Consider the following 19,595-nt stretch of genomic DNA (forward strand, 5'->3'; position numbering starts at 1 on the left):
AATGTCAGATGAATGATGTAAAGCAGTTAATTTTGCATACAAACGCTTAGCAGAGTTACAGTATATATTTCCTTGTGCTAGCAACAACCTAACTTCATTTCCAAAATTGTCCCTATCACAATTTACATTTTTGATTTGCAGTTCAAGTTTGTCTACTCTGCTTCGTTTTATTTCTAACTCTCTTCGTGTCTCAACTAGTTGCATATTTAAATTTTGAGCTTCATTACTAGCAGACACAATAACAAAATCAAAATAAGCAACAGTATCATCAAAAGAAGTAATTTCAGCATCATAAGCAGATAAAGGAATATTAAAAGATTCAAGAATAGCACGTACCTTGGTGGTCATTGGTGATTTGTCTGTTGATTTGGATACGAAGCACCGACCTGAAACATCCTCTTCGCAATTTTCTTCAAAGCTTGCGAACATAGCTCCATGAGTTGGATGCCTCATTTCTTCATCATCAGATCCTGAAGACCATATCTGATATGTTCCACTCTCTTCCTCATCAGACTCACCGTTCGCAACTAGTGACATTCCTTTTGTCTTTGCACGCAACTCTTCAATCTTTTCTGAATAGTAAGCTTCATCTTTAACTTTATTCTTCTTCTCCTCTTTCTTTCGCAACATGCAATCAGTTGCGAAGTGATTTGCACCATTGCAGTAGTGACAATAGATTCCAGAATCACCTTTCAGTTTCTTCACTTCCTTCGCATCTTTTTGCTTTTCATCAACTTTTTCCATTTTCTTCTTCTCCTCTCCTCCAGCTTTTGCGACTCCACTCTTCGCATCATTTGCCTTTCCTTTTGGATTAAAAGGCTTTTTGAAAAATTTCTTAACTCTGTTGTTTGAGTAGAGTGCCACAGCTTCATCATCAGAGTTCATTAGGAAACCTTCATTGTCTAAACCATCTGTTTCATTAATTTCGACTTCTGATACCTTTGAAACAAGAGCCAAAGGTCCTCCTATACTTTGTTTTGATTCATCATACATTTCTGAAACTTCACTTTCATGTATTTTTAGCTGATTGTAGAGATCATTCAAGCTGGTTGTATCAAAACTCTGTTGATTCTTAATCATCATACTCACACTTCGCAATTCCTTGCGAAGGCCCATGATGAATGTTAAATTGAACTCCATGAGAGACCTAGTGATTCCATACCTATTGCAGCGATACACAAGCTCATTCAGACGATCATAGTAACTTTCAAGAGTTTCAACATCCTTTTGTCTGAATTCCTTCAGTTCAACAAGACATTGCTTCACAGAGTTGATCTTCGTCTTTTCGCTACCTTGATACTTCTCTTTCAGAGTGATCCAGATCTCCTTGGCTGTTTTACAACTACGGATGTAATTGTAAACCACAGGAGGTAGAGCACCTCTTAGTTCCCTCATGCATCTCTTTTCATTTTTCTTCATACGGTTTTGTTGTTCAGCAACTTCAGCAGAAGTAGTAGATGGTCCAATTGATTGAACATTAGCAGGAGCTTGAACTGTTCCATTGATACAATTCCAAAGTTCTTCATCAATTCCATTTAAGTAATCCTCCATCCTATCAGCCCACTGATCATAGTATTCAGGGATTAACATCGGAATTTTGGTTGAAGAACCGAGTAAGTGAGAGAAGGAAGTCATGGTATTCATATTGAAGTTCGCCATTGATGAACACGAGAATTTCAAAAATCTTGAAAAACTTGATGAATTTGAGAATAGATCAAATGAAATGATAACAAATTGCTAATCGATCACTCGACTAAACAATTCAAAGGCAGAATCGATTCAAATCTGAAGATCAAAAGTGATTTTCAAAACCAAAATGTGCAGAAAATTTTGAGTAAAGTTACTACTCAAAAAGCAAATGATTCTAACACAAAAATCAGATAGATGCAGTTTGAATCCAGCTCTGATGCCAATTGAAGAGAATTGTTATCGAGATTATGAAAGCAATTATGATTGAATGATTGAAAAGTAAGAACACAACGAGTAAATATTAATCAGATCTTATATTGATGAAGACCGATTACAATGCTTTAAGCAGAAAGAATACTCGAGTTCAAAAGTTCTCTCTACTTCTAACCTCAGTCCCTATTTATAGGAAACCTGAGTGTACAAAAAATATACTAAGTCTATTACAATACACTTCGCATAAAACTGTGACTTAGTAAAATAACTTATATGCGAAACCCAAAAGGAAACAACCACTTCAACTTTTACAATACACAGACTCTACAATAATTATTGTGAATCCGTTCTTTTGCTTCATATAGTTGTTCATTCGTGCTTGTCTAGCTGTGCTTTAGTCTTTGGTCACCACTTGTCTGTTATATACTTGATTTTTCATCATGCCAAAACACAAGAATCCAAAGCCAAAGGAACCATTGGAATCCAAATATGGTTCCACCACCTTTGTGCATATTTTTCTTGAGCACCGTGACCGCTACCTTCACCTAAAGAACCGTGAATACTCTCAACAACAGTTTGTAGATATTCCCACTCTCCAAGAACTAGGAGTTTATGATAGTGTCTTTAGGTTGTTTAGCAATATCACATGGGAGAGTCTTCTCACTTTGGCACCAATGGAATCGTATAAAAACACAACCATTGAATTCTTACAATCTTTGGAATTCAATGACAATGTCAAAAGTCTCTCATTTCGTCTCATGCAATTGCAATTTTTTCTGAGTCTAAACGATCTTAGTGGGATTGTTAGGATTTCTACATACAATACTTATGGTCCCAAATTCGGATACATGCGATAGAAAAATACCCCTTTCAATACCCAAGCTAAAGCCTTTTGGAAGGAAATCATAGGACTTGATGTGTATGAGGCTCGATCTGCCAAAGCATCCCAAATCATTCATCCAATCTTAAGGGTGGCTCTCTGAATTATTGCTAATATTTTCTTCCCCCAAGAAGACGTTAGTAGACTCGGTAAGATGGAGCTAGAAATTCTTTGGTGCATGCTCACCGACTTGAAGAGACCATATTTTGGCGCCTTTCTTGCTTCCAAACTTCTCAAGGACCCCACAAGCGATTCCAACCCTATTCACTATTGCGGGATTATCACTTATCTTTCCACCCGCCTTACTTGTCCCGAGATTTTTGAGATCAAGTGCCCGAATCTTTATAAAATCATACAAGGCTCCAATACCATCACATCTAATGTCCTTGTAGCCTCGTCTTTCTTCCCCAGTGAAAGTGATGGTAGTCTCACATGGTTGGTGCAGGGTGAGCCCCATTTCCGAGTTCTTGTTGGGGACTTCAGTTCCCTTTAGCTCCAACAGGACATCCCTCAAACTCGGTGGTGTCTACCAAAGAATACTTCTGCAAATTCCATTCCACATGCCCCCGAGCCCATCCCGAGATCTCCTGAGCGGCTGGTCGTCGACCATGAAGACGACACTTGTGCTAATATCCCTATTCCTCATGCCCACTCCACTCCTCTCATTGCAGGGGGGTCCATTTCTTTTGCCCAAGTAGAGACCGCATGTTAGGGATGAGATTTAGAACAGGAAAATCAAACTGGAATCGGACCGGAACCAGAACCGTTAGAACCAGAATATAAAGAACCGGTTCCGATTTCGGGTTTAAAAATTGGCTTTATCCGGGTTCCGGGTAATCCGGGTTTGGGTCCATCAGGTCCGGGTAAACCGGGTCTAAAAACCGGAACCGGTGTTAGGAACCGGAACCACTTTTAGGTCCGGAACTGGTTTTTGTGAAACGTTTAAAACATGCATATCTCATTCGTTTCAACTCCGATTGACATGCGGTTTTTTCCAACAAGTAGTTTAGAGCTTGTACATGATTTTAGATAATAAATTTGCTATTTTTAGTTTTATATTCATTGACTTATAGTCCCCCAAAGTCCAAATATCAAATCTGAAAGTTTTTAGTTTTTCAGTTTTTTTTTTTTTTTTTTTTTTTTTTTTTTTTTTTTTTTTTTTTTTTATATTCTGGGAAAGTTTTAAAACATGCATATCTTTCTGTACCAACTTAGAATAACAATCATGGACAAATCCTATTACCCATCCCGTTGTTTACCATTGTACATATACATCTGAATGTTCTAAATATCTTATCTGTGCTATAGCTCCATCATAGGTACAATTTCATAAAAAAAAAGTTATAAATGTACAATAGATAGATGAGATGATGATCTATATATTCTTTAAAAATCAAATTATGATACCTTTTTATACAGTCCTTTCACATACATCTTTCCATGCCATTTTTTTTTCAAATACGATTCATACTTGACAATAGCTTCAGTGAAATCACCCACCGAATCTGTACCTCATTAAAAAAATAGTAAAAATCTCAAACCCAAAATCTAGTAATTTCACAGACCCATATGTATTGATGAAAGCAACAGGAATATTAAATAAAGCAATGAAATAAGAATGGAACATAACTATGTAAAACCTATTTACACTGAACGAAAAAGTAGAAAAAAATTATAACAGAAAAAATGTGCTTCAATCGATCTCAATCATACTTTCTCTAACCATTCACCGATGCCATCAAAAGCAACAATTGCAAAGAGTGTTAAATGACTTTTAAATAAACTCATGTAATACAGGAGTCTAACACCTGATGTTTAATAAATAAAATGGTCCCACCACCTAATGTCTCACCCTCCCCGTATATTATCTCTAACCCCTTTTAATCTCCAAGACTACAATGTATTCAACCCCTTCAACTTCAAAACCACTGGTAGGCCTAGGGCTTAACTTCAAAGATTTGCAGGGTTGAAGTATTCGAAGATGTCTTTCCATACTATATCTATCTTCTCTCTACAATCACTTCAAAGATTTACAGGTTCGAAGCTCTGTAATCTTCTATTGCAATCGGAATTGAAGTCAACACTACATAATTGATTGTTGTTTTTATTGAAATCGGAACCGAAGTCGGACCTCACGAGTGCACTAGGGGTTGGAATCTCTCTCTCTCTCTCTCTCTCTCTCTCTCTCTCTCTCTCGCTCGCTCTCTTCGATTGTCCATAAAATACATTATTAGCTTGGTGGATTTCCGATTTCATTTTTTCTTTTCTGAATAAGTGAGGAAAACTTGGAAATCATTTTTTTGTATTTTGGTTTTGTTTTTTTGGTTTGAAATCATTTTTTTAATCTAATTCATCGTGTAAGATTGAAGAGAGGGTTAATGGTGTCGGGTTGAAGATGTTGATGATGTTTTTTTTTTCTACAATTGGAAATCAATAGAGATTTTTCTAGGTTATAATGGCAAGGAGAAGTCAAAGAAGAACTTGATTATGGTGATTGTTATGGTCTCTAGATGTAAACAAGTTGTGGCCATCAAACGTAAACAAGTTGCGCCAATAATGCAGATGGTGGGTGATAGTGGAAGAGTAGAGGGGAAGAAGAGGGGGCTGAGGGCATAGACAAACCACCAGTACCACTGCTCGATTTCATATTGGAAAACGACAGTGTTCCGACTTCCCTATATCGACTTAGATCTCCGCGACTGACATTTTGATATTGCAGGGACTAGGGTGTTTATCGGATTTGAGAAAGAGGGAAATGAGATGAGAGAAACTTGATGGTGGTGTGCTCACTAAAGTTGAGAAAGGGAGATAAGAGAGTGTTCTTGGTTCATCGAAAACATCCAAGGCAATGAAACAACCATTTTGCATGTTTGCCGATAATAATCAATTCCGACTAGACCAGTCGTTGGGGGATGAATGGATGTGGGTTGGAGGCATAATCAATGTAGGTTAGTTGAAAAGAGGATGTAGGTTAAAGAAAATGTTTTTTTTTTTTTTTAAATTATTATTATTTTTTAATTTTTTAATATATAAATCATAAATTTAATTATAAAATAAATATATAAATCATAAATTTAATTATAAAAGAAATTAAGGGCACAATAATTTTTTATGTCAAACATAGACGTTAGGTTCAACAAATTTGGTATTTAAGGATTTCACATGTGGTAAATCCGACTTAGGGACTAAACGCATAAAAACACAATAACACAAGGACCATTCCTATAATTTATTCAAAAAGAATAAAAAGTAAAAACACACTATTTCTGAAAGAAAAAAAAAACCGCTTGTTTGATGTTAAGATGTACAAAACCCATTCTTAAGAGCATTGGGTGTGGGCAACGGTATGTTACACCAAATTGGTGCCATCTCATCCATAACACCAATGGGTAAATGGTGTTCTAGATGTTATATCATGTTAAGAGGTAGAGAAAGAAAATAGAGAAAATTATTTGATTAATTGATGAAGGAGATAGTCAATCATCATTCTTGTTTTATCTCGTCCTCGTTACCACAAGATCCACCATAATAAGCTTCAACGAGTTGGGGGCGGTGTTCCCCCATCATGACGCCGTTAAGGCATGCCACATCAGCCTGTTGCTTCTCGTTTTTGGCCCATACCGCATGCTCTAACAAAACAATATCTTAATTCTTAAAGATTACGGATTCTAATGACGCAATATATTTGTTGTTTCTAATGGCTTGTTTGATGAATCTTGCTGCCAATTATTTCTAGATTCTAACATATAACCAATCAATCAAAAGATGCAACCAATGCTACAAAAAGATGATCCCAATGACTCAACCTCAATCTCCTCAACTTTCCTTTATATACCAAACCAACCCTCTTCCCTCATTTCCCACTAAAACTTTCATCTCAAACCAATGGGCGAACCCATCAATTCTTTCCCCTCAGGCCTCCTACCAGACGAGACCTCGCCGGAGTGGCTAAACAAAGGTGACAACGCATGGCAGCTCACCGCGGCTGCCATGGTGGGTCTTCAAAGCGTCCCCGGCCTAGTGATCCTCTACGGCAGCATGGTGAAGAAAAAATGGGCGGTGAACTCAGCTTTCATGGCGTTATACGCCTTTGCTTCCGTTTTATTATGTTGGGTCATGTGGGCACACCAACTCTCCTTTGGCGACAAATTTACAGGCATCATGGGCAAACCTAATGTCGCTGTGACCCAAAAGTATCTACTCGAAAAACAATACGATAAAATGATTCCGGTAGCTGATTATGTGTTTTATCAGTTTGCATTTGCAGCCATAACTGTTATATTACTCGGTGGTTCATTGTTAGGGCGGATGAACTTCTACGCTTGGATGCTTTTTGTGCCTTTATGGCTCACTTTCTCATACACCGTAGGTGCTTACACGATCTGGGACAAAGGGTTTCTTTCCCGACATATTATTGACTTCTCCGGTGGTTATGTTATTCATTTGTCATCTGGAGTTGCTGGTTTCACTGCCGCTTATTGGGTTAGTTTTCATATTTGCGTACGAAAGAGTTGAAAACAAACATCTTGATGAGATATATATATGTATATATAAAGTGATATTGTAGGTGGGGCCTCGGAATCCAAGTGATAGGGAGCATTTTCCACCGAACAACATAATCCACATGATGGCCGGAGCTGGGTTTCTTTGGATGGGTTGGAGCGGATTCAACGGCGGATCACCACTGGCGGCGAATGAAATCACCGCCCTTGCGGTTCTAAACACCCATCTTTGCACCGCTACCAGCCTCTTGGTTTGGATGTTCTTCGACTTGATCTTCCACTCCAAAAGCTCGGTGATTGGCGCAGTTCAAGGCATGATGACTGGTCTTGTGTGCATCACTCCGGCTGCAGGTTAGATGGATCGATCTAGCTCTCCTATTTTTCCAAATTCAGATAGTGTTTATATAACACTAAAAACGATAAAATGTATGTAGGAGTTGTTGATACTTGGGCAGCGATGTTTATGGGAGTGTTAGCTGGATCAGTGCCATGGTACACCATGATGATTCTACATAAAAAATCGGCATTTTTTCAACGTGTTGATGATACTTTAGGGGTGTTTCATACGCATGCAGTTGCGGGTGTTTTGGGAGGTTTATCTTCGGGGATGTTTGCTAAACCGAACCTTATACGAAAGTTCTACAAAACAGAGCATTCAGAGTCGCAACAAGGTCCGGGGTTGTTATACAGCATAGTCAATGCTAATGAGGTTGTTTATGCGAAGGATGGATTCAAGCAAATGGGGTACCAGATCCTCGGAGCATTGTTTATTGCTGCGTGGAACGTTGTTGTAACGAGTCTTATATGTATATTTGTTAGTCGAATAGTTGACTTGAAGATGCATGAAGATGATTTGGATATTGGAGATGATGCGATTCATGGTGAAGAAGCTTATGCGTTGTGGGGAGATGGTCAAAGGCATCCGCCGTTACGTTCACTTACGCCTAAATTTCCTGCATTTTTTCGACGGGTATAATTAAACTAGAAATTTAAGGTTTTTCACAAGAAATTTAAGGTTTTTCACAAGAAATTTAAGGTTTTTCAGTGTACACATGCAATGGTGCCCTAAAGGCTACTTTGATGATGTATTATTTCTTATGATATTGTATGTTAACATGTTTGTTAGGGTTATTTGTATTCACACATTAATAAATGAAACTCCAATCATCGAGTCAAAACAAAATTGCGGTTTTTAATATATGGAAACTTTCTATATGCTTTTAGCTAGAATTCTAGGAAGACTCTATTAAAGAAAAAAAAAAGTTTCACAGGGGTTTGTACGGGAGAATACTTGTTTGAAAGCAAAAACAATATTATTGCCACTTCAACTACGTTATTTTTATATTATATTAATATGAAAACACATTTATAATATCGTTTTTAATATTTTATAGAAATTCTCAATCCATATCTATAAATACATATCCAACTACAACACTTAATAAATAGTTTACGAAAACCTTTTTATATTACAATGCCACGGTCAACTCATGTCTTATTTGAAATTGGGGAGCACAACTTTTGGTTTCTGTATTCGGTGGGCAGCCAGCCCAATGGATTTCACCCAGCGATTGCGACTGATGATCAGTGATCAGTATAATGACTATAATCTACAAATTGTTCAACTATATCCTTATTAATTAGAGCAGTTTTATACATTTTAATATTTTTATTAAATTTAAATATCAAGTTAGTCGCTCTTAGAAAAATCTAAACAATATTAATAAATGTATCTAAGATGTGCCTCTTGCCCAAAAAGTCTAAACAATGCTTTTGCTTATTACTATAAAAATAAAACGAAATGATATTTAACAGAGTATAACTATATTTTATTCTAATACAAACTTACCCACATATCACATGAACGGTAGCAACGTATTTATTCCTTGAATATTATTTAAACACATTTTTTTGTTATAAATAAACAAGGCTTATATTTATATTAAGTTTGTATAATACATATTAGTTTCAAGTAAAAAATAAATGCAAAATAAAATATTAAGGTCTTATAAAAATTAATGGTGAAAACATAATTTGAACATTATGTCCCGATTTAAAATATTATTAGTATTTGGTCATTTGTTGAGACGAGATGTAGTTTGCCCTTTCATTTGAATATTACTGTGTAATATAGTAGCAATATATTTTTTGATTAATTTGTTTCATTTATTTTGAATATTACTATATTTTTTATTATTTCATTTATGTTATTCTTTGGTCATATGTAATCATTGTATAATGAAAAAAAGTGTTTTACTTAGGCCGTTTGATACGTAAGTATTAATATATTCTAATAAATGAAGATCCATTTTGCTACATGTCAATCTTTCATTAGTTTTGACACTTGTCATTTTGTGGTATTTTTAAAATAAATAATATCCACATGTCAATTTTTGGGTTTTCTTTAATTTTAAAAATTAAAAAGTCATATGTTATATATGTAAAGTATTAATTGTAATAAATGTTATAGTAAATTGCAATAAATATGTTTTTATTTTTATTTTTTCTATTTTGAATATTTATTTTAAAGATATTAAAGGTTTACATTTTAATTTTTATTACTTTTGAATCAAACCATGAGTTTCACACCTAATTCAACATTATACAAATTATCTAAACAATCTTTTATTTCCTATAACAGTTATAAATTATATATCAAAACTATTTTTCAATCAACATAATAAAGACTTTACATAAATTATAAATCATTTAGAAAATATAGTATGTATCAAATGTGTAAGATAATTGTTGTATTTTATAGAACAAGTCTTTCACTAACAAACCTAATCTTTTTTATTGTTTTAAATCAACATAACATAACTTTAAAATACGTTTTGCATATATAATGATTAAGTATGTACAAAAAATAGGACAACTCAAATAATTGTATTTTACACGTTTTTCTTAGTTTGTCATAACAAACAAACATGAAGGACTAAACTGTAATTAGCTAAAAAAGGAAACCGACATGAGACATGTTGAAGAACCCACTCCCGTTGACGATTTCATTTTCGAATTACAGCTTGGAGTTGAACAATGGGCGCATATAAACAACACCGATTTCCTTTAGATGTTGATCTTTCAAAAATCAGAATTCGCTATCAATTTGTGCTCTTTAATCTCCTACAATGGCGTCGAAAGGGAGATTCTACCCTCGAGGTTCTTCTCGAAAATCGTCATCGTCAACGCTCCTCTTTTCAGTACTCACAATCTGTTCATTCTTTGTTTTAATCCTTCTTGCATATGTAACTCTTTCGATTCCGAAAACTCCATCTGATTCTCCGAAAGCTCATGAAGTCAATTCCATCGTTCATGATTCTTCTACTATTGAAAGGTCAGTTGAATTTTGTTAGAATTTGCTGCTGTCATCTGATTTGATTATAGATTTGAAGGAAATTTTTGATTTTGGTGAATGTAGGAGGGAGGACATCGAGGAAAGAGCTGATCAATGGGTTGAAGTGATTTCATGGGAGCCTAGAGCTGTTATTTATCATAATTTCTTGGTTAGTACCTTTTGATTATGTCAATGCATATCTCAATTTCATTATCATTCCAGTTTGAAAAGTCATGTTATCAACTAATTCTTCTTACATAACCAGAAATTAAGTAATTTATGTTTGCAATTCCCGAATCAAAAAGTTGGAATGCATTCTGAAATACTAATCCTGTACAAGAAGCTTGAGTGCTGTTAAGCATTATTTGTGAAGAAGCTGAAACTAGTCCCCTTAAATTAGGGGTTACATTATAAGACCGAATTATAACGGATTTTCTTCATTGATTCAAAAAGACGCATGCATTAGCCCATTTATTGATTATTTAACTAGCAAAAAGGTGTTCATATTGACATATTGAAAGCCTTAGGTTGTGTCATGTATAGTTCTTTATGAAATCTAACCAAAAGAAAGTTGATTTCACATTATTTGAAATGTTGGTGATTTTTTAATGTCATCAGTCGTTTTATGTAATTGGAATTAATAGAGTGCCAAATAGGGAGTCAAACTATGATATTATTAGAACTCTCTTTTGGTTATACATGATCTTGCTTACTTCATAGAATTTTGACATCCTTTTATAAGCAAACATGGTTTGAGATTTGAATTTCTATGCTGAATTCTAGTCCTCATTAACACACTAGTAAGATATCTTAAATCATTTACATATTCTCCAAACTAATTGTTTTTTTTTTTTTGAAAATTTTGACTATAGTCCCAGGATGAATGCAATCATCTAATTAATCTTGCTACACCTCATATGGAAAAGTCAACTGTTGTTGATAACGAAACGGGCAAGAGTAAAGACAGCAGGTCTGTATTTTCTTCATTTTCACAGTTATTATTTTTAGGGATATTGACATAAAAACCCTCGAGTTCTTTAAAAAAATAGGGTTTTACCTTAACATCACTTTTTGGTGAGAAAAAACTTGAATTTTGCAAGTTATCAAATAAAATTCGCAAGAAAACCCTCAAGTTTACAAACTTTTTACGTTTTTACTCTAAGTATTTTTTTTTTCATATGATACCCTAAGTATTTTTTTTTTCATGTTATAGGTATTCGTAATAATATGATTTTTATTATGTATAAATACTTTTTTTAGATGAATAAATACATATTTTGAGGTTTGTTACATTTTTTAGAAGTATAAATACATTTTTAAAATATTAATATGTTTTTTTAGAAATGTACATACATATTTTACGTTTGCAGAACTATAGACACATTTTTTAGAAATATATGTTAGAAATTTGGGATATAGAAAGGCTTGAAGATTCTGAGAATTGTGAAATCATTTTCAGATTAAAGTATTTGGGTGGTACTCCCAATCTTTAATCGGATAAGACTCAGAATATGAGAGCAAGAACAGAGAATGTGATTGTTATAATTTTCAAGTGTACTAGAAAATGAGACCAAAAACCGATTTATAATCTCTGTCTGAAAACTGTTATATGACAGTTTCAAACCGTCATAAAACTACCAAAACTGACATACAAAACGGGTATTTGGATAAGGGTCAAACCAAGGGTCAATTATTTAAAAAACCGAATTTCTGATGCATTTTTAATATAGCAACATAACCGAGGTCATAAAAGCTACAAGCTAGGGGCTATGCCCCTTAGACCCCGCCAGGGGCTGCCATCCCTTGGACCCGCTCCCAGGGGCGCTTCCCCCGGACCCCCGTTCGTTTAGGGGCTTCGCCCTAAATGACAATGTACTTTTAAACTTGATCAAATTTAAACAAGTGTGCACTCCACACCTCCCTTACTTGTTTAATATTTGTAAAGATCATTTTTGGTCAACAAATTAATCTTATTACACTTAAATAACATTGATGATAACAAATCACCAACAATATACATACATATTTTATGTTTGCAGAACTATAGATACATTTTTTAGAAGTATAAATTATATTTTTATGTTTTTAGGAGTATAATTACATTTTTTTATTAATATAAATACATTTTTTCCATATAAACACATTTGTTTTGATTGATATACTTTAAAATACGTAAAAATACATATTTATACTTCTAAAAAATATATTAACATTTCTAAAAAATGTATTTATACTTCTAAAAAAACGTAAGCGTACGCATTTATACTTCTAAAAATGTATCTATACTTCTAAATACGTATTTTTACTTCCAAAAGCATATTTTACGTTTTAAACCATATAAATAGCATTTAAAAAAATATAATTACGATGTTTAATTAAATATTTTTTTTGTGTAAAAATACGTTTTTATACATGAACATATATAATATCAAGAAAAAAAATATTTAGGGTAAAAACTTAAAAAATTTGTAAACGTAAGGGTTTTCATGCAAATTTTATTTCAAGGTAACTTGTAAACATGTAATAGCAGATACCAAGGGCAAAAGTAGAATAAAAAAGACAAAATTGCAAAAATGGTCCTTGTGGTTTTCAAAATTATGTGATTTTGGTCCAAAAATGTTTGGTGGTGCATCATTCGTCCAATTTTGGATACCTTGTGTGTTTTTGGTCCAAAAATGTTAATTTTAACAAGATGGCTGTAAACTTTTTTAAAATGACAATTTTAACCTCAGAGACCATTTCTGCAACCAAACTATAAGGGCCATTTATGCATCTCTTCTTTTTAATTTTATTCAATTATTATATATTAATTTTTTTAATTAATTCTTTTTTTTTTTAATTTCTTTTTATTGGATTACTTTTTTTATTGTATTATTATATATTAATAAACTTATTTTTAATATATAATATTTTATATATTAACAAATATTACTTTATTAGATTATTATTTTCATTTGATTAATTATTTTTTAATTTCCTTTTTAAGGGATTAATTCTTTTTTATTGGATGATTATATATTAATAAATATTATTTTTAATGTATAATATTTATATATTAATAAATATTACTTTATTGGATTATTAATTTATTTTAGTTTCTTTTTTATTGGATTAACTCTTTTAGTTTCTTTTAGTTAATTAAATGATTTGATGTTAATTAAACGATATTTATTAATATATAAATGAAATTAAAAAAATTAATAATCCAATAAGGTAATATTTATTAATATATTAATGTTATAGATTAAAAATAATATTTATTTATATATAATAATCCAATAAAAAAGAAATTAAAAAAGAATTATTTAAAAGAAATTAATAATCCAATTAAATAATATTTATTAATATATAATACTCCAATGAAAAGAAATAATTAAAAGAATTAATGTATAATAATTCAATAAAATTAAAAAGAAGAGATGCAGAAGTGGTCCTTATAGTTTGGTTGCAGAAATGATCCTTGAAGGTAAAATTCTCATTTTAAAAAAGTCAACAGCCAAACTTTAAAAGTTAACGTTTTTTGGACAAAAATTGGACCACTGATGCACCACCAAACATTTTTGGACCAAAACCACATAATTTTGACAACCAAAGGGACCATTTTTGCAATTTTGTCAAAAAAAAACTTGCAAAATTCCGGTTTAAAAAACTTAAGGGTTTATATGTTATAATATCCCTTATTTTTATTACTTTGTACTATTATTAATTTCTTATCCCCCTACAACTATGTTCTCATTTAGGGTGCGTACAAGTTCCGGAACATTTCTAGCCCGAGGACTCGATGAAACAGTCACCGCCATTGAAAAAAGAATTGCAGATTTTACCTTTTTGCCCTTAGGTATGCACACACCTTTGTATTATCATACAACAATTCACATATGTACATACATGTTCACTCAATTTTTCACAAACTAATCCACTTTCTATGTAACAGAAAATGGTGAAGGACTTCAAGTTTTACATTATGAAGTTGGCCAGAAATATGAACCTCACTATGACTACTTTCTTGATCAGTTTAATGCAAAAAATGGTGGTCAACGAATGGCTACAGTTCTCATGTACCTGTAAGTGATTACCTAAATTTATGAAATATAAATAACACAAAAAAAAATTTCAAAATTGGTCCCTATGGTTTACAAAAAGTCACACGTTCAGTCCCTGTCTTTTGTTTGATGTGGATGGTATATGTGGTTTCAATTCTTGCGTGGGTGATCTTTGACACATGTAAATTGACATTTATACCCTTTTTAATTTATTTTAGACTTTATTTATGTGGAACAACAGGGATCTTCTGCATAAAAAAAAGATATGTACCGAATGCGTGACTTTTTGTAAACCACAGGGACCAATCATGAAATTTTGTCTATTTTTAGTTATTGTGAGGACCTCCACAAGGACCATTGGCGTAAAAAAAAAGATGGGGACCGAAAGCGTGACTTTTTGTAAACCACAGACCAATTTTAATTGTGTGGATCAACCACACACGAAATTAAACTACAGGGACCATTCACGTAAAAATGATAGGGACTGAAAGCGCGATTTTTTGTAAACCACAAGACCAATTGTGAAATTTTGTCAACCATGCTAGAAATTGAAACCAGAGAGACCATTCGAGTAAAACAAAAAAGATAGGGACCGAATGTATGACTTTTTGTAAACCATAGGGACTAATCGTGAAACTTTGACTACTTTTAATTATTATTTACAGGTCAGATGTTGAAGAAGGAGGAGAGACGGTTTTCCCTGCTGCAAAAGGCAACATTAGTGCGGTGTCATGGTGGAATGAACTGTCTGAATGTGGGAAAGAAGGGTTATCTGTTAAGCCAAAAATGGGGGATGCTTTGCTTTTTTGGAGCATGAGACCCGATGCATCTCTAGATTCTTCAAGTTTGCATGGTTAGTAAATCTTGAATTTCAATTTAAATTTTGGTGCATAATTTGTTAAAGGTCTTTAATGTTTGTTTGTTACATAGGTGGATGTCCTGTTATTAAGGGGAACAAATGGTCGTCTACAAAATGGATTCATGTTGAGGAGTATATGGTTTAATTTTGGTTCGGTTTGTTAGTAGCAATACTCGAATTTATAACAATGCTGGTTTGCAGAATGTTAATAGAATCTATAAAAGGAATCGAATATAAGGGAATTGTAATTTGGTTAGTTGGATATGAAATTGAATTGAATTTTATTTATAACTAATGCTTATGTTTTTTTTTTTTTTTTCTTTTGTATGTATATGCTAGGCCATTGGCCCTTTGGTGCTCAAGCTTGGTTAGTGAAATGTTTGAGCTCAGCTCAAGCTCGACTCTTTTATTTAGCAAAAACGAAAAAACAAACAAAAGCTAGGCCCACATTCATTTTGTAAAATTTTAGACTTTTAAACAATATAAGAAATTTCTTTCCATTTTCTAGAAAAAATAGGAACCTGCTTTGAATTTAAAGAATGCAATATTCACCATAAATCTATCGTGGTTATAAGGTATAGTCACCACCTCATTATTCTACATCAGTTTGACACGTTAACACAACATTATTTTTCACTGCAAACTAGTTCACACCACTTCCTAGGGTGTGCCGGGTGTGATCATCACTTTCTAGCACACTAAATATATTAATTTATTTAATACAAATATTATTTACTAAAATAAATATAAATATAAGATTAATTAAAATTAAAAACATTTTATTAGTTAATAAAAATTATAATTATATAATAAAAATAGTAAAAAATGCATCTACTCGTCATTATGTTGGTTGTTTAAATGTTCCATCAAATCATGGTGAATGTTATGCATATCTTAGCTGTTGAATTTATATTAATCTTGGTAAACATTGTTGGTACATGAAGGGGTGGAAGTCGATCTTCAACGGTATACATATAAATGATTTGATATTTATCTTATAGTATCATATTATGTAATATGATCAAGTGTACATTTTGTCCTTTGTTTTTGTCACGGATCCCATGCTCGTGGCAACTTTTAAACTCTATGCCAAACGACTCTTAAGAACTCCAAATACGTAGTCCACATCTTTTTTTGCCGATTCTTGCGCCATCTTGAAAATATTTCATTTTCATCTTCAGAAAACGTAAAAGATTTGATTATTGCAGAACACTATGGATATATCCCATCAACACTTAGGTGAATTTTATGCGGTTCATGAAGAGCATCGAGATCTTCGTTGGACCAAACAACACCAAAAAAAATGCATGCCAAATTCATATAACGAATGACGTCGCTGCTTATAGTATATTGTCGGGACTCCATGATCACCTTACGTTTATTGACATCCCCAGGAATTTGGTGTATGTTTACCCACTCTCCATGCATATATTCAATGCTTCAAAGAATTCCAAGGAAGCCATGTTCAACATCATGCATTGCATATAATTGTATATGTACATGTGTGTGTATATAGGATTTTTAACACAATGTACACCCAAAACATTTCACTATTTATTTGTAAAACACATCGATGTACACATATATTAACAATCAAGCACAATTAGTTATCAACATGATCACATCAAAGAATAAAATACAATTATTTGAGTCGGGTATAACAACTTCTCTTCTATAACTCCTCGCTTCCTAATGTATTCACCTGGAATGTGTGCAATAACAGAAAGGGTAAGCTACAAAGAGATTAGTGAGTAATCCTTAACAACAAAGTACATAATAGTCATCACATCAATTATATGAACGAGTCAGCATGAACTTAATTAAAGATTTCTAAAGCCTTTCACATAACTCAAGATATATTTCTGAAAAATAACATCACATGGATACTCTAGTCACTAGGTGTATAATTACTTAATATATATTTATCAATCAAAGTTCACAACCAAACATGGTTCATGGCTACCAAAGACACCATTTCGAGTTATAGTTCTCAGTAATGAAATTACAGCTACTCTACTCAGGCTATCATTACAATCGTTACAAGGTAGTTGTTAAGTGACCTCAATTCTCTTGTTACTAGATATCACTAGAAACTCGTTATGTGATGTATTTTACTCAATAACTCTAAACAGCTATACACAATCTCGACTTTATGCTCTCAACACATAGAAAAGTTATACTCAACTCACTACAATATAGCTATACCATACTTGTTCAAAAGGCATTGCCATAAAATACTCGTTATGTGGTTTACCATACTCACAATCTCTACTTACTGGGTATTATCACAAGAAGCTCGTTATGTGACTCACAATATTCTTTCTCTATACTCATTGTCTTTCTTTCTCCACCTTTCTCCAAAAAAAAATTTCTCTCTCTCTCTCTCTCTCTCTCTCTCTCTCTCCCTCTCTTTCTCTCTTTTCTATATTCTTTCTTTTTCTCTGTCGCTTTCTCTCTTTCTCTATACTTATTCACTTTCTCTCTATGTACTATCTATCTATATCTCTCTCTTTTTTTTTTCTCTCTCTCTCTCTCTATATCTATCTATCTCTCTCTATCTATCTATCTATCTATCTATCTATCTATCTATCTTTTTTCTCACACTCTCTATTTCTCTATTTCTACTCTCTTTTATATATCTCTCTCATTCTCCTTAACTTCCCCCTCTATCTCTTTCTTTCTTTCTTTCTCTCTCTCTCTCTCTCTATCTCTATCTCTCTCTCTCTCTCTTGTTATACTCATTATCTTCATCTCACTCTATCTCTGTCTTTGTACTTATCTTCTCTCTCTCTCTCTCTCTCTTTATATATATATATATATATATATATATATATATATATATATATATATATCGATTGTACTCCTCCATACATTATGAATACTGAGAACTAAATTATAGACAATTTAGATTAACAGTGTGAATGATAGTAAGTCAGATTCACATTGTGAATGCTTAAAATTTGAATTATATATTGTTCAGATTCTCAATGTAAGTAAATTCACTTGTGAATTTATGAATAATCAAAACGTTAAAATAATATAAAATCAGAAGTAAATATAATTCAGTTCACATGTAATTGAGAATATTTATTCGAATTTAGATGTGAAAGCAAGTAATGTATTTGTAAATTGAACTAAATTAATTTATGAATGATCAAAGTGTTGAAATAGTATGTCAAGTTCACATTGTGATCGCTAAAAAGTGAATTATATAATGTTTAGATTCATAGTGTGAATCAAGAAGATCAAGGTGAAAAAAACTAATATATATATATATATATATATATATATATATATATATATATATATGTGTGTGTGTGTGTGTGTGTATGTATGTATGTATGTATTTATGTATATATGTATGTATATATATACACATACACACACACACACACACACACACACATATATATATATATATATATATATATATATATATATATATATATATTTCAAACTTTAAAAAAAAAGTCAAAGCTTTGGTTATAAAATCACTTCGGGTGTTAACCCATATTTAACAAAAACCTATCCCACAAAAACATTTACAAATTAAAACATTGGGTGTTACCATTAAGCATCAATACAACCATAACAAGCAAATATGAATTACATCAATACCATTAAAAAAGAACTTGACAAGCTCCACTCCATTCTCTATCTCTTAACATCTAACTTCCATCTATCACCTTTTCACCTTAAGTACAACATGGGATACATGACATTAAAAGAGATACGTAAGACACTAATGTCTCGTAAGCTACGTGAGTTTGTGACCCAAAACATTTATCACATTTCATCAAAACCATTTCATCTTTACAAAACATATATTTTCAAGCGTTTTCAAAGAAAACTCTTTTAAAAAATATCATAAATATTATTTCATATCTTATCATTTAATTTCAAAAGGTATTTTTCCATATTCCATTCTATATTAAAACATTTCATTAGTGATAACATAATTCAAAAGATATTTATTTTGACATTACATTCTGATATTGCCATATTTATACACATTTTAGGCAATATTTGATTACGTTTTTATATATATTTCGGTTATTTTCAAAGATAAATGGTA

At 32.5% G+C, this 19,595-nt stretch overlaps 2 protein-coding genes across 2 annotated transcripts; both read left to right on the forward strand.

The window, feature by feature from the left end:
- The first annotated feature begins 4,696 nt into the window (after positions 1 to 4,696).
- LOC145092961 (ammonium transporter 2 member 3-like) lies at positions 4,697 to 8,441 on the forward strand. Its single transcript, XM_079030970.1, has 3 exons — positions 4,697 to 7,264; positions 7,350 to 7,635; positions 7,719 to 8,441. Exons 1-3 carry the CDS (start codon positions 6,668 to 6,670, stop codon positions 8,258 to 8,260), a joined length of 1,425 nt encoding a protein of 474 aa, XP_078887096.1. The 5' UTR covers positions 4,697 to 6,667; the 3' UTR covers positions 8,261 to 8,441.
- A 1,877-nt stretch (positions 8,442 to 10,318) lies between these two features.
- LOC145092962 (putative prolyl 4-hydroxylase 10) lies at positions 10,319 to 15,815 on the forward strand. Its single transcript, XM_079030971.1, has 7 exons — positions 10,319 to 10,618; positions 10,703 to 10,787; positions 11,491 to 11,588; positions 14,359 to 14,456; positions 14,553 to 14,682; positions 15,327 to 15,514; positions 15,592 to 15,815. Exons 1-7 carry the CDS (start codon positions 10,413 to 10,415, stop codon positions 15,663 to 15,665), a joined length of 879 nt encoding a protein of 292 aa, XP_078887097.1. The 5' UTR covers positions 10,319 to 10,412; the 3' UTR covers positions 15,666 to 15,815.
- The last annotated feature ends 3,780 nt before the right edge of the window (positions 15,816 to 19,595 follow it).

The sequence above is a fragment of the Lactuca serriola genome, chromosome 3 (genome assembly GCF_051521515.1).
Source record: "Lactuca serriola cultivar US96UC23 chromosome 3, Lser_US96UC23_V15, whole genome shotgun sequence".
NCBI lineage: Eukaryota > Viridiplantae > Streptophyta > Magnoliopsida > Asterales > Asteraceae > Lactuca > Lactuca serriola.

Bases quoted from the DNA above. Each gene is read 5' to 3' on its own strand.
- LOC145092961 (XM_079030970.1), top strand. From the start codon at position 6,668: ATGGGCGAACCCATCAATTCTTTCCCCTCAGGCCTCCTACCAGACGAG. The intron at 7,265-7,349 runs GTTAGTTTTCAT...GTGATATTGTAG, and splicing joins GTTTCACTGCCGCTTATTGG to GTGGGGCCTCGGAATCCAAG. The intron at 7,636-7,718 runs GTTAGATGGATC...AAATGTATGTAG, and splicing joins GTGCATCACTCCGGCTGCAG to GAGTTGTTGATACTTGGGCA.
- LOC145092962 (XM_079030971.1), top strand. From the start codon at position 10,413: ATGGCGTCGAAAGGGAGATTCTACCCTCGAGGTTCTTCTCGAAAATCG. The intron at 10,788-11,490 runs GTTAGTACCTTT...TTTTGACTATAG, and splicing joins TTATTTATCATAATTTCTTG to TCCCAGGATGAATGCAATCA. The intron at 11,589-14,358 runs GTCTGTATTTTC...GTTCTCATTTAG, and splicing joins GGCAAGAGTAAAGACAGCAG to GGTGCGTACAAGTTCCGGAA.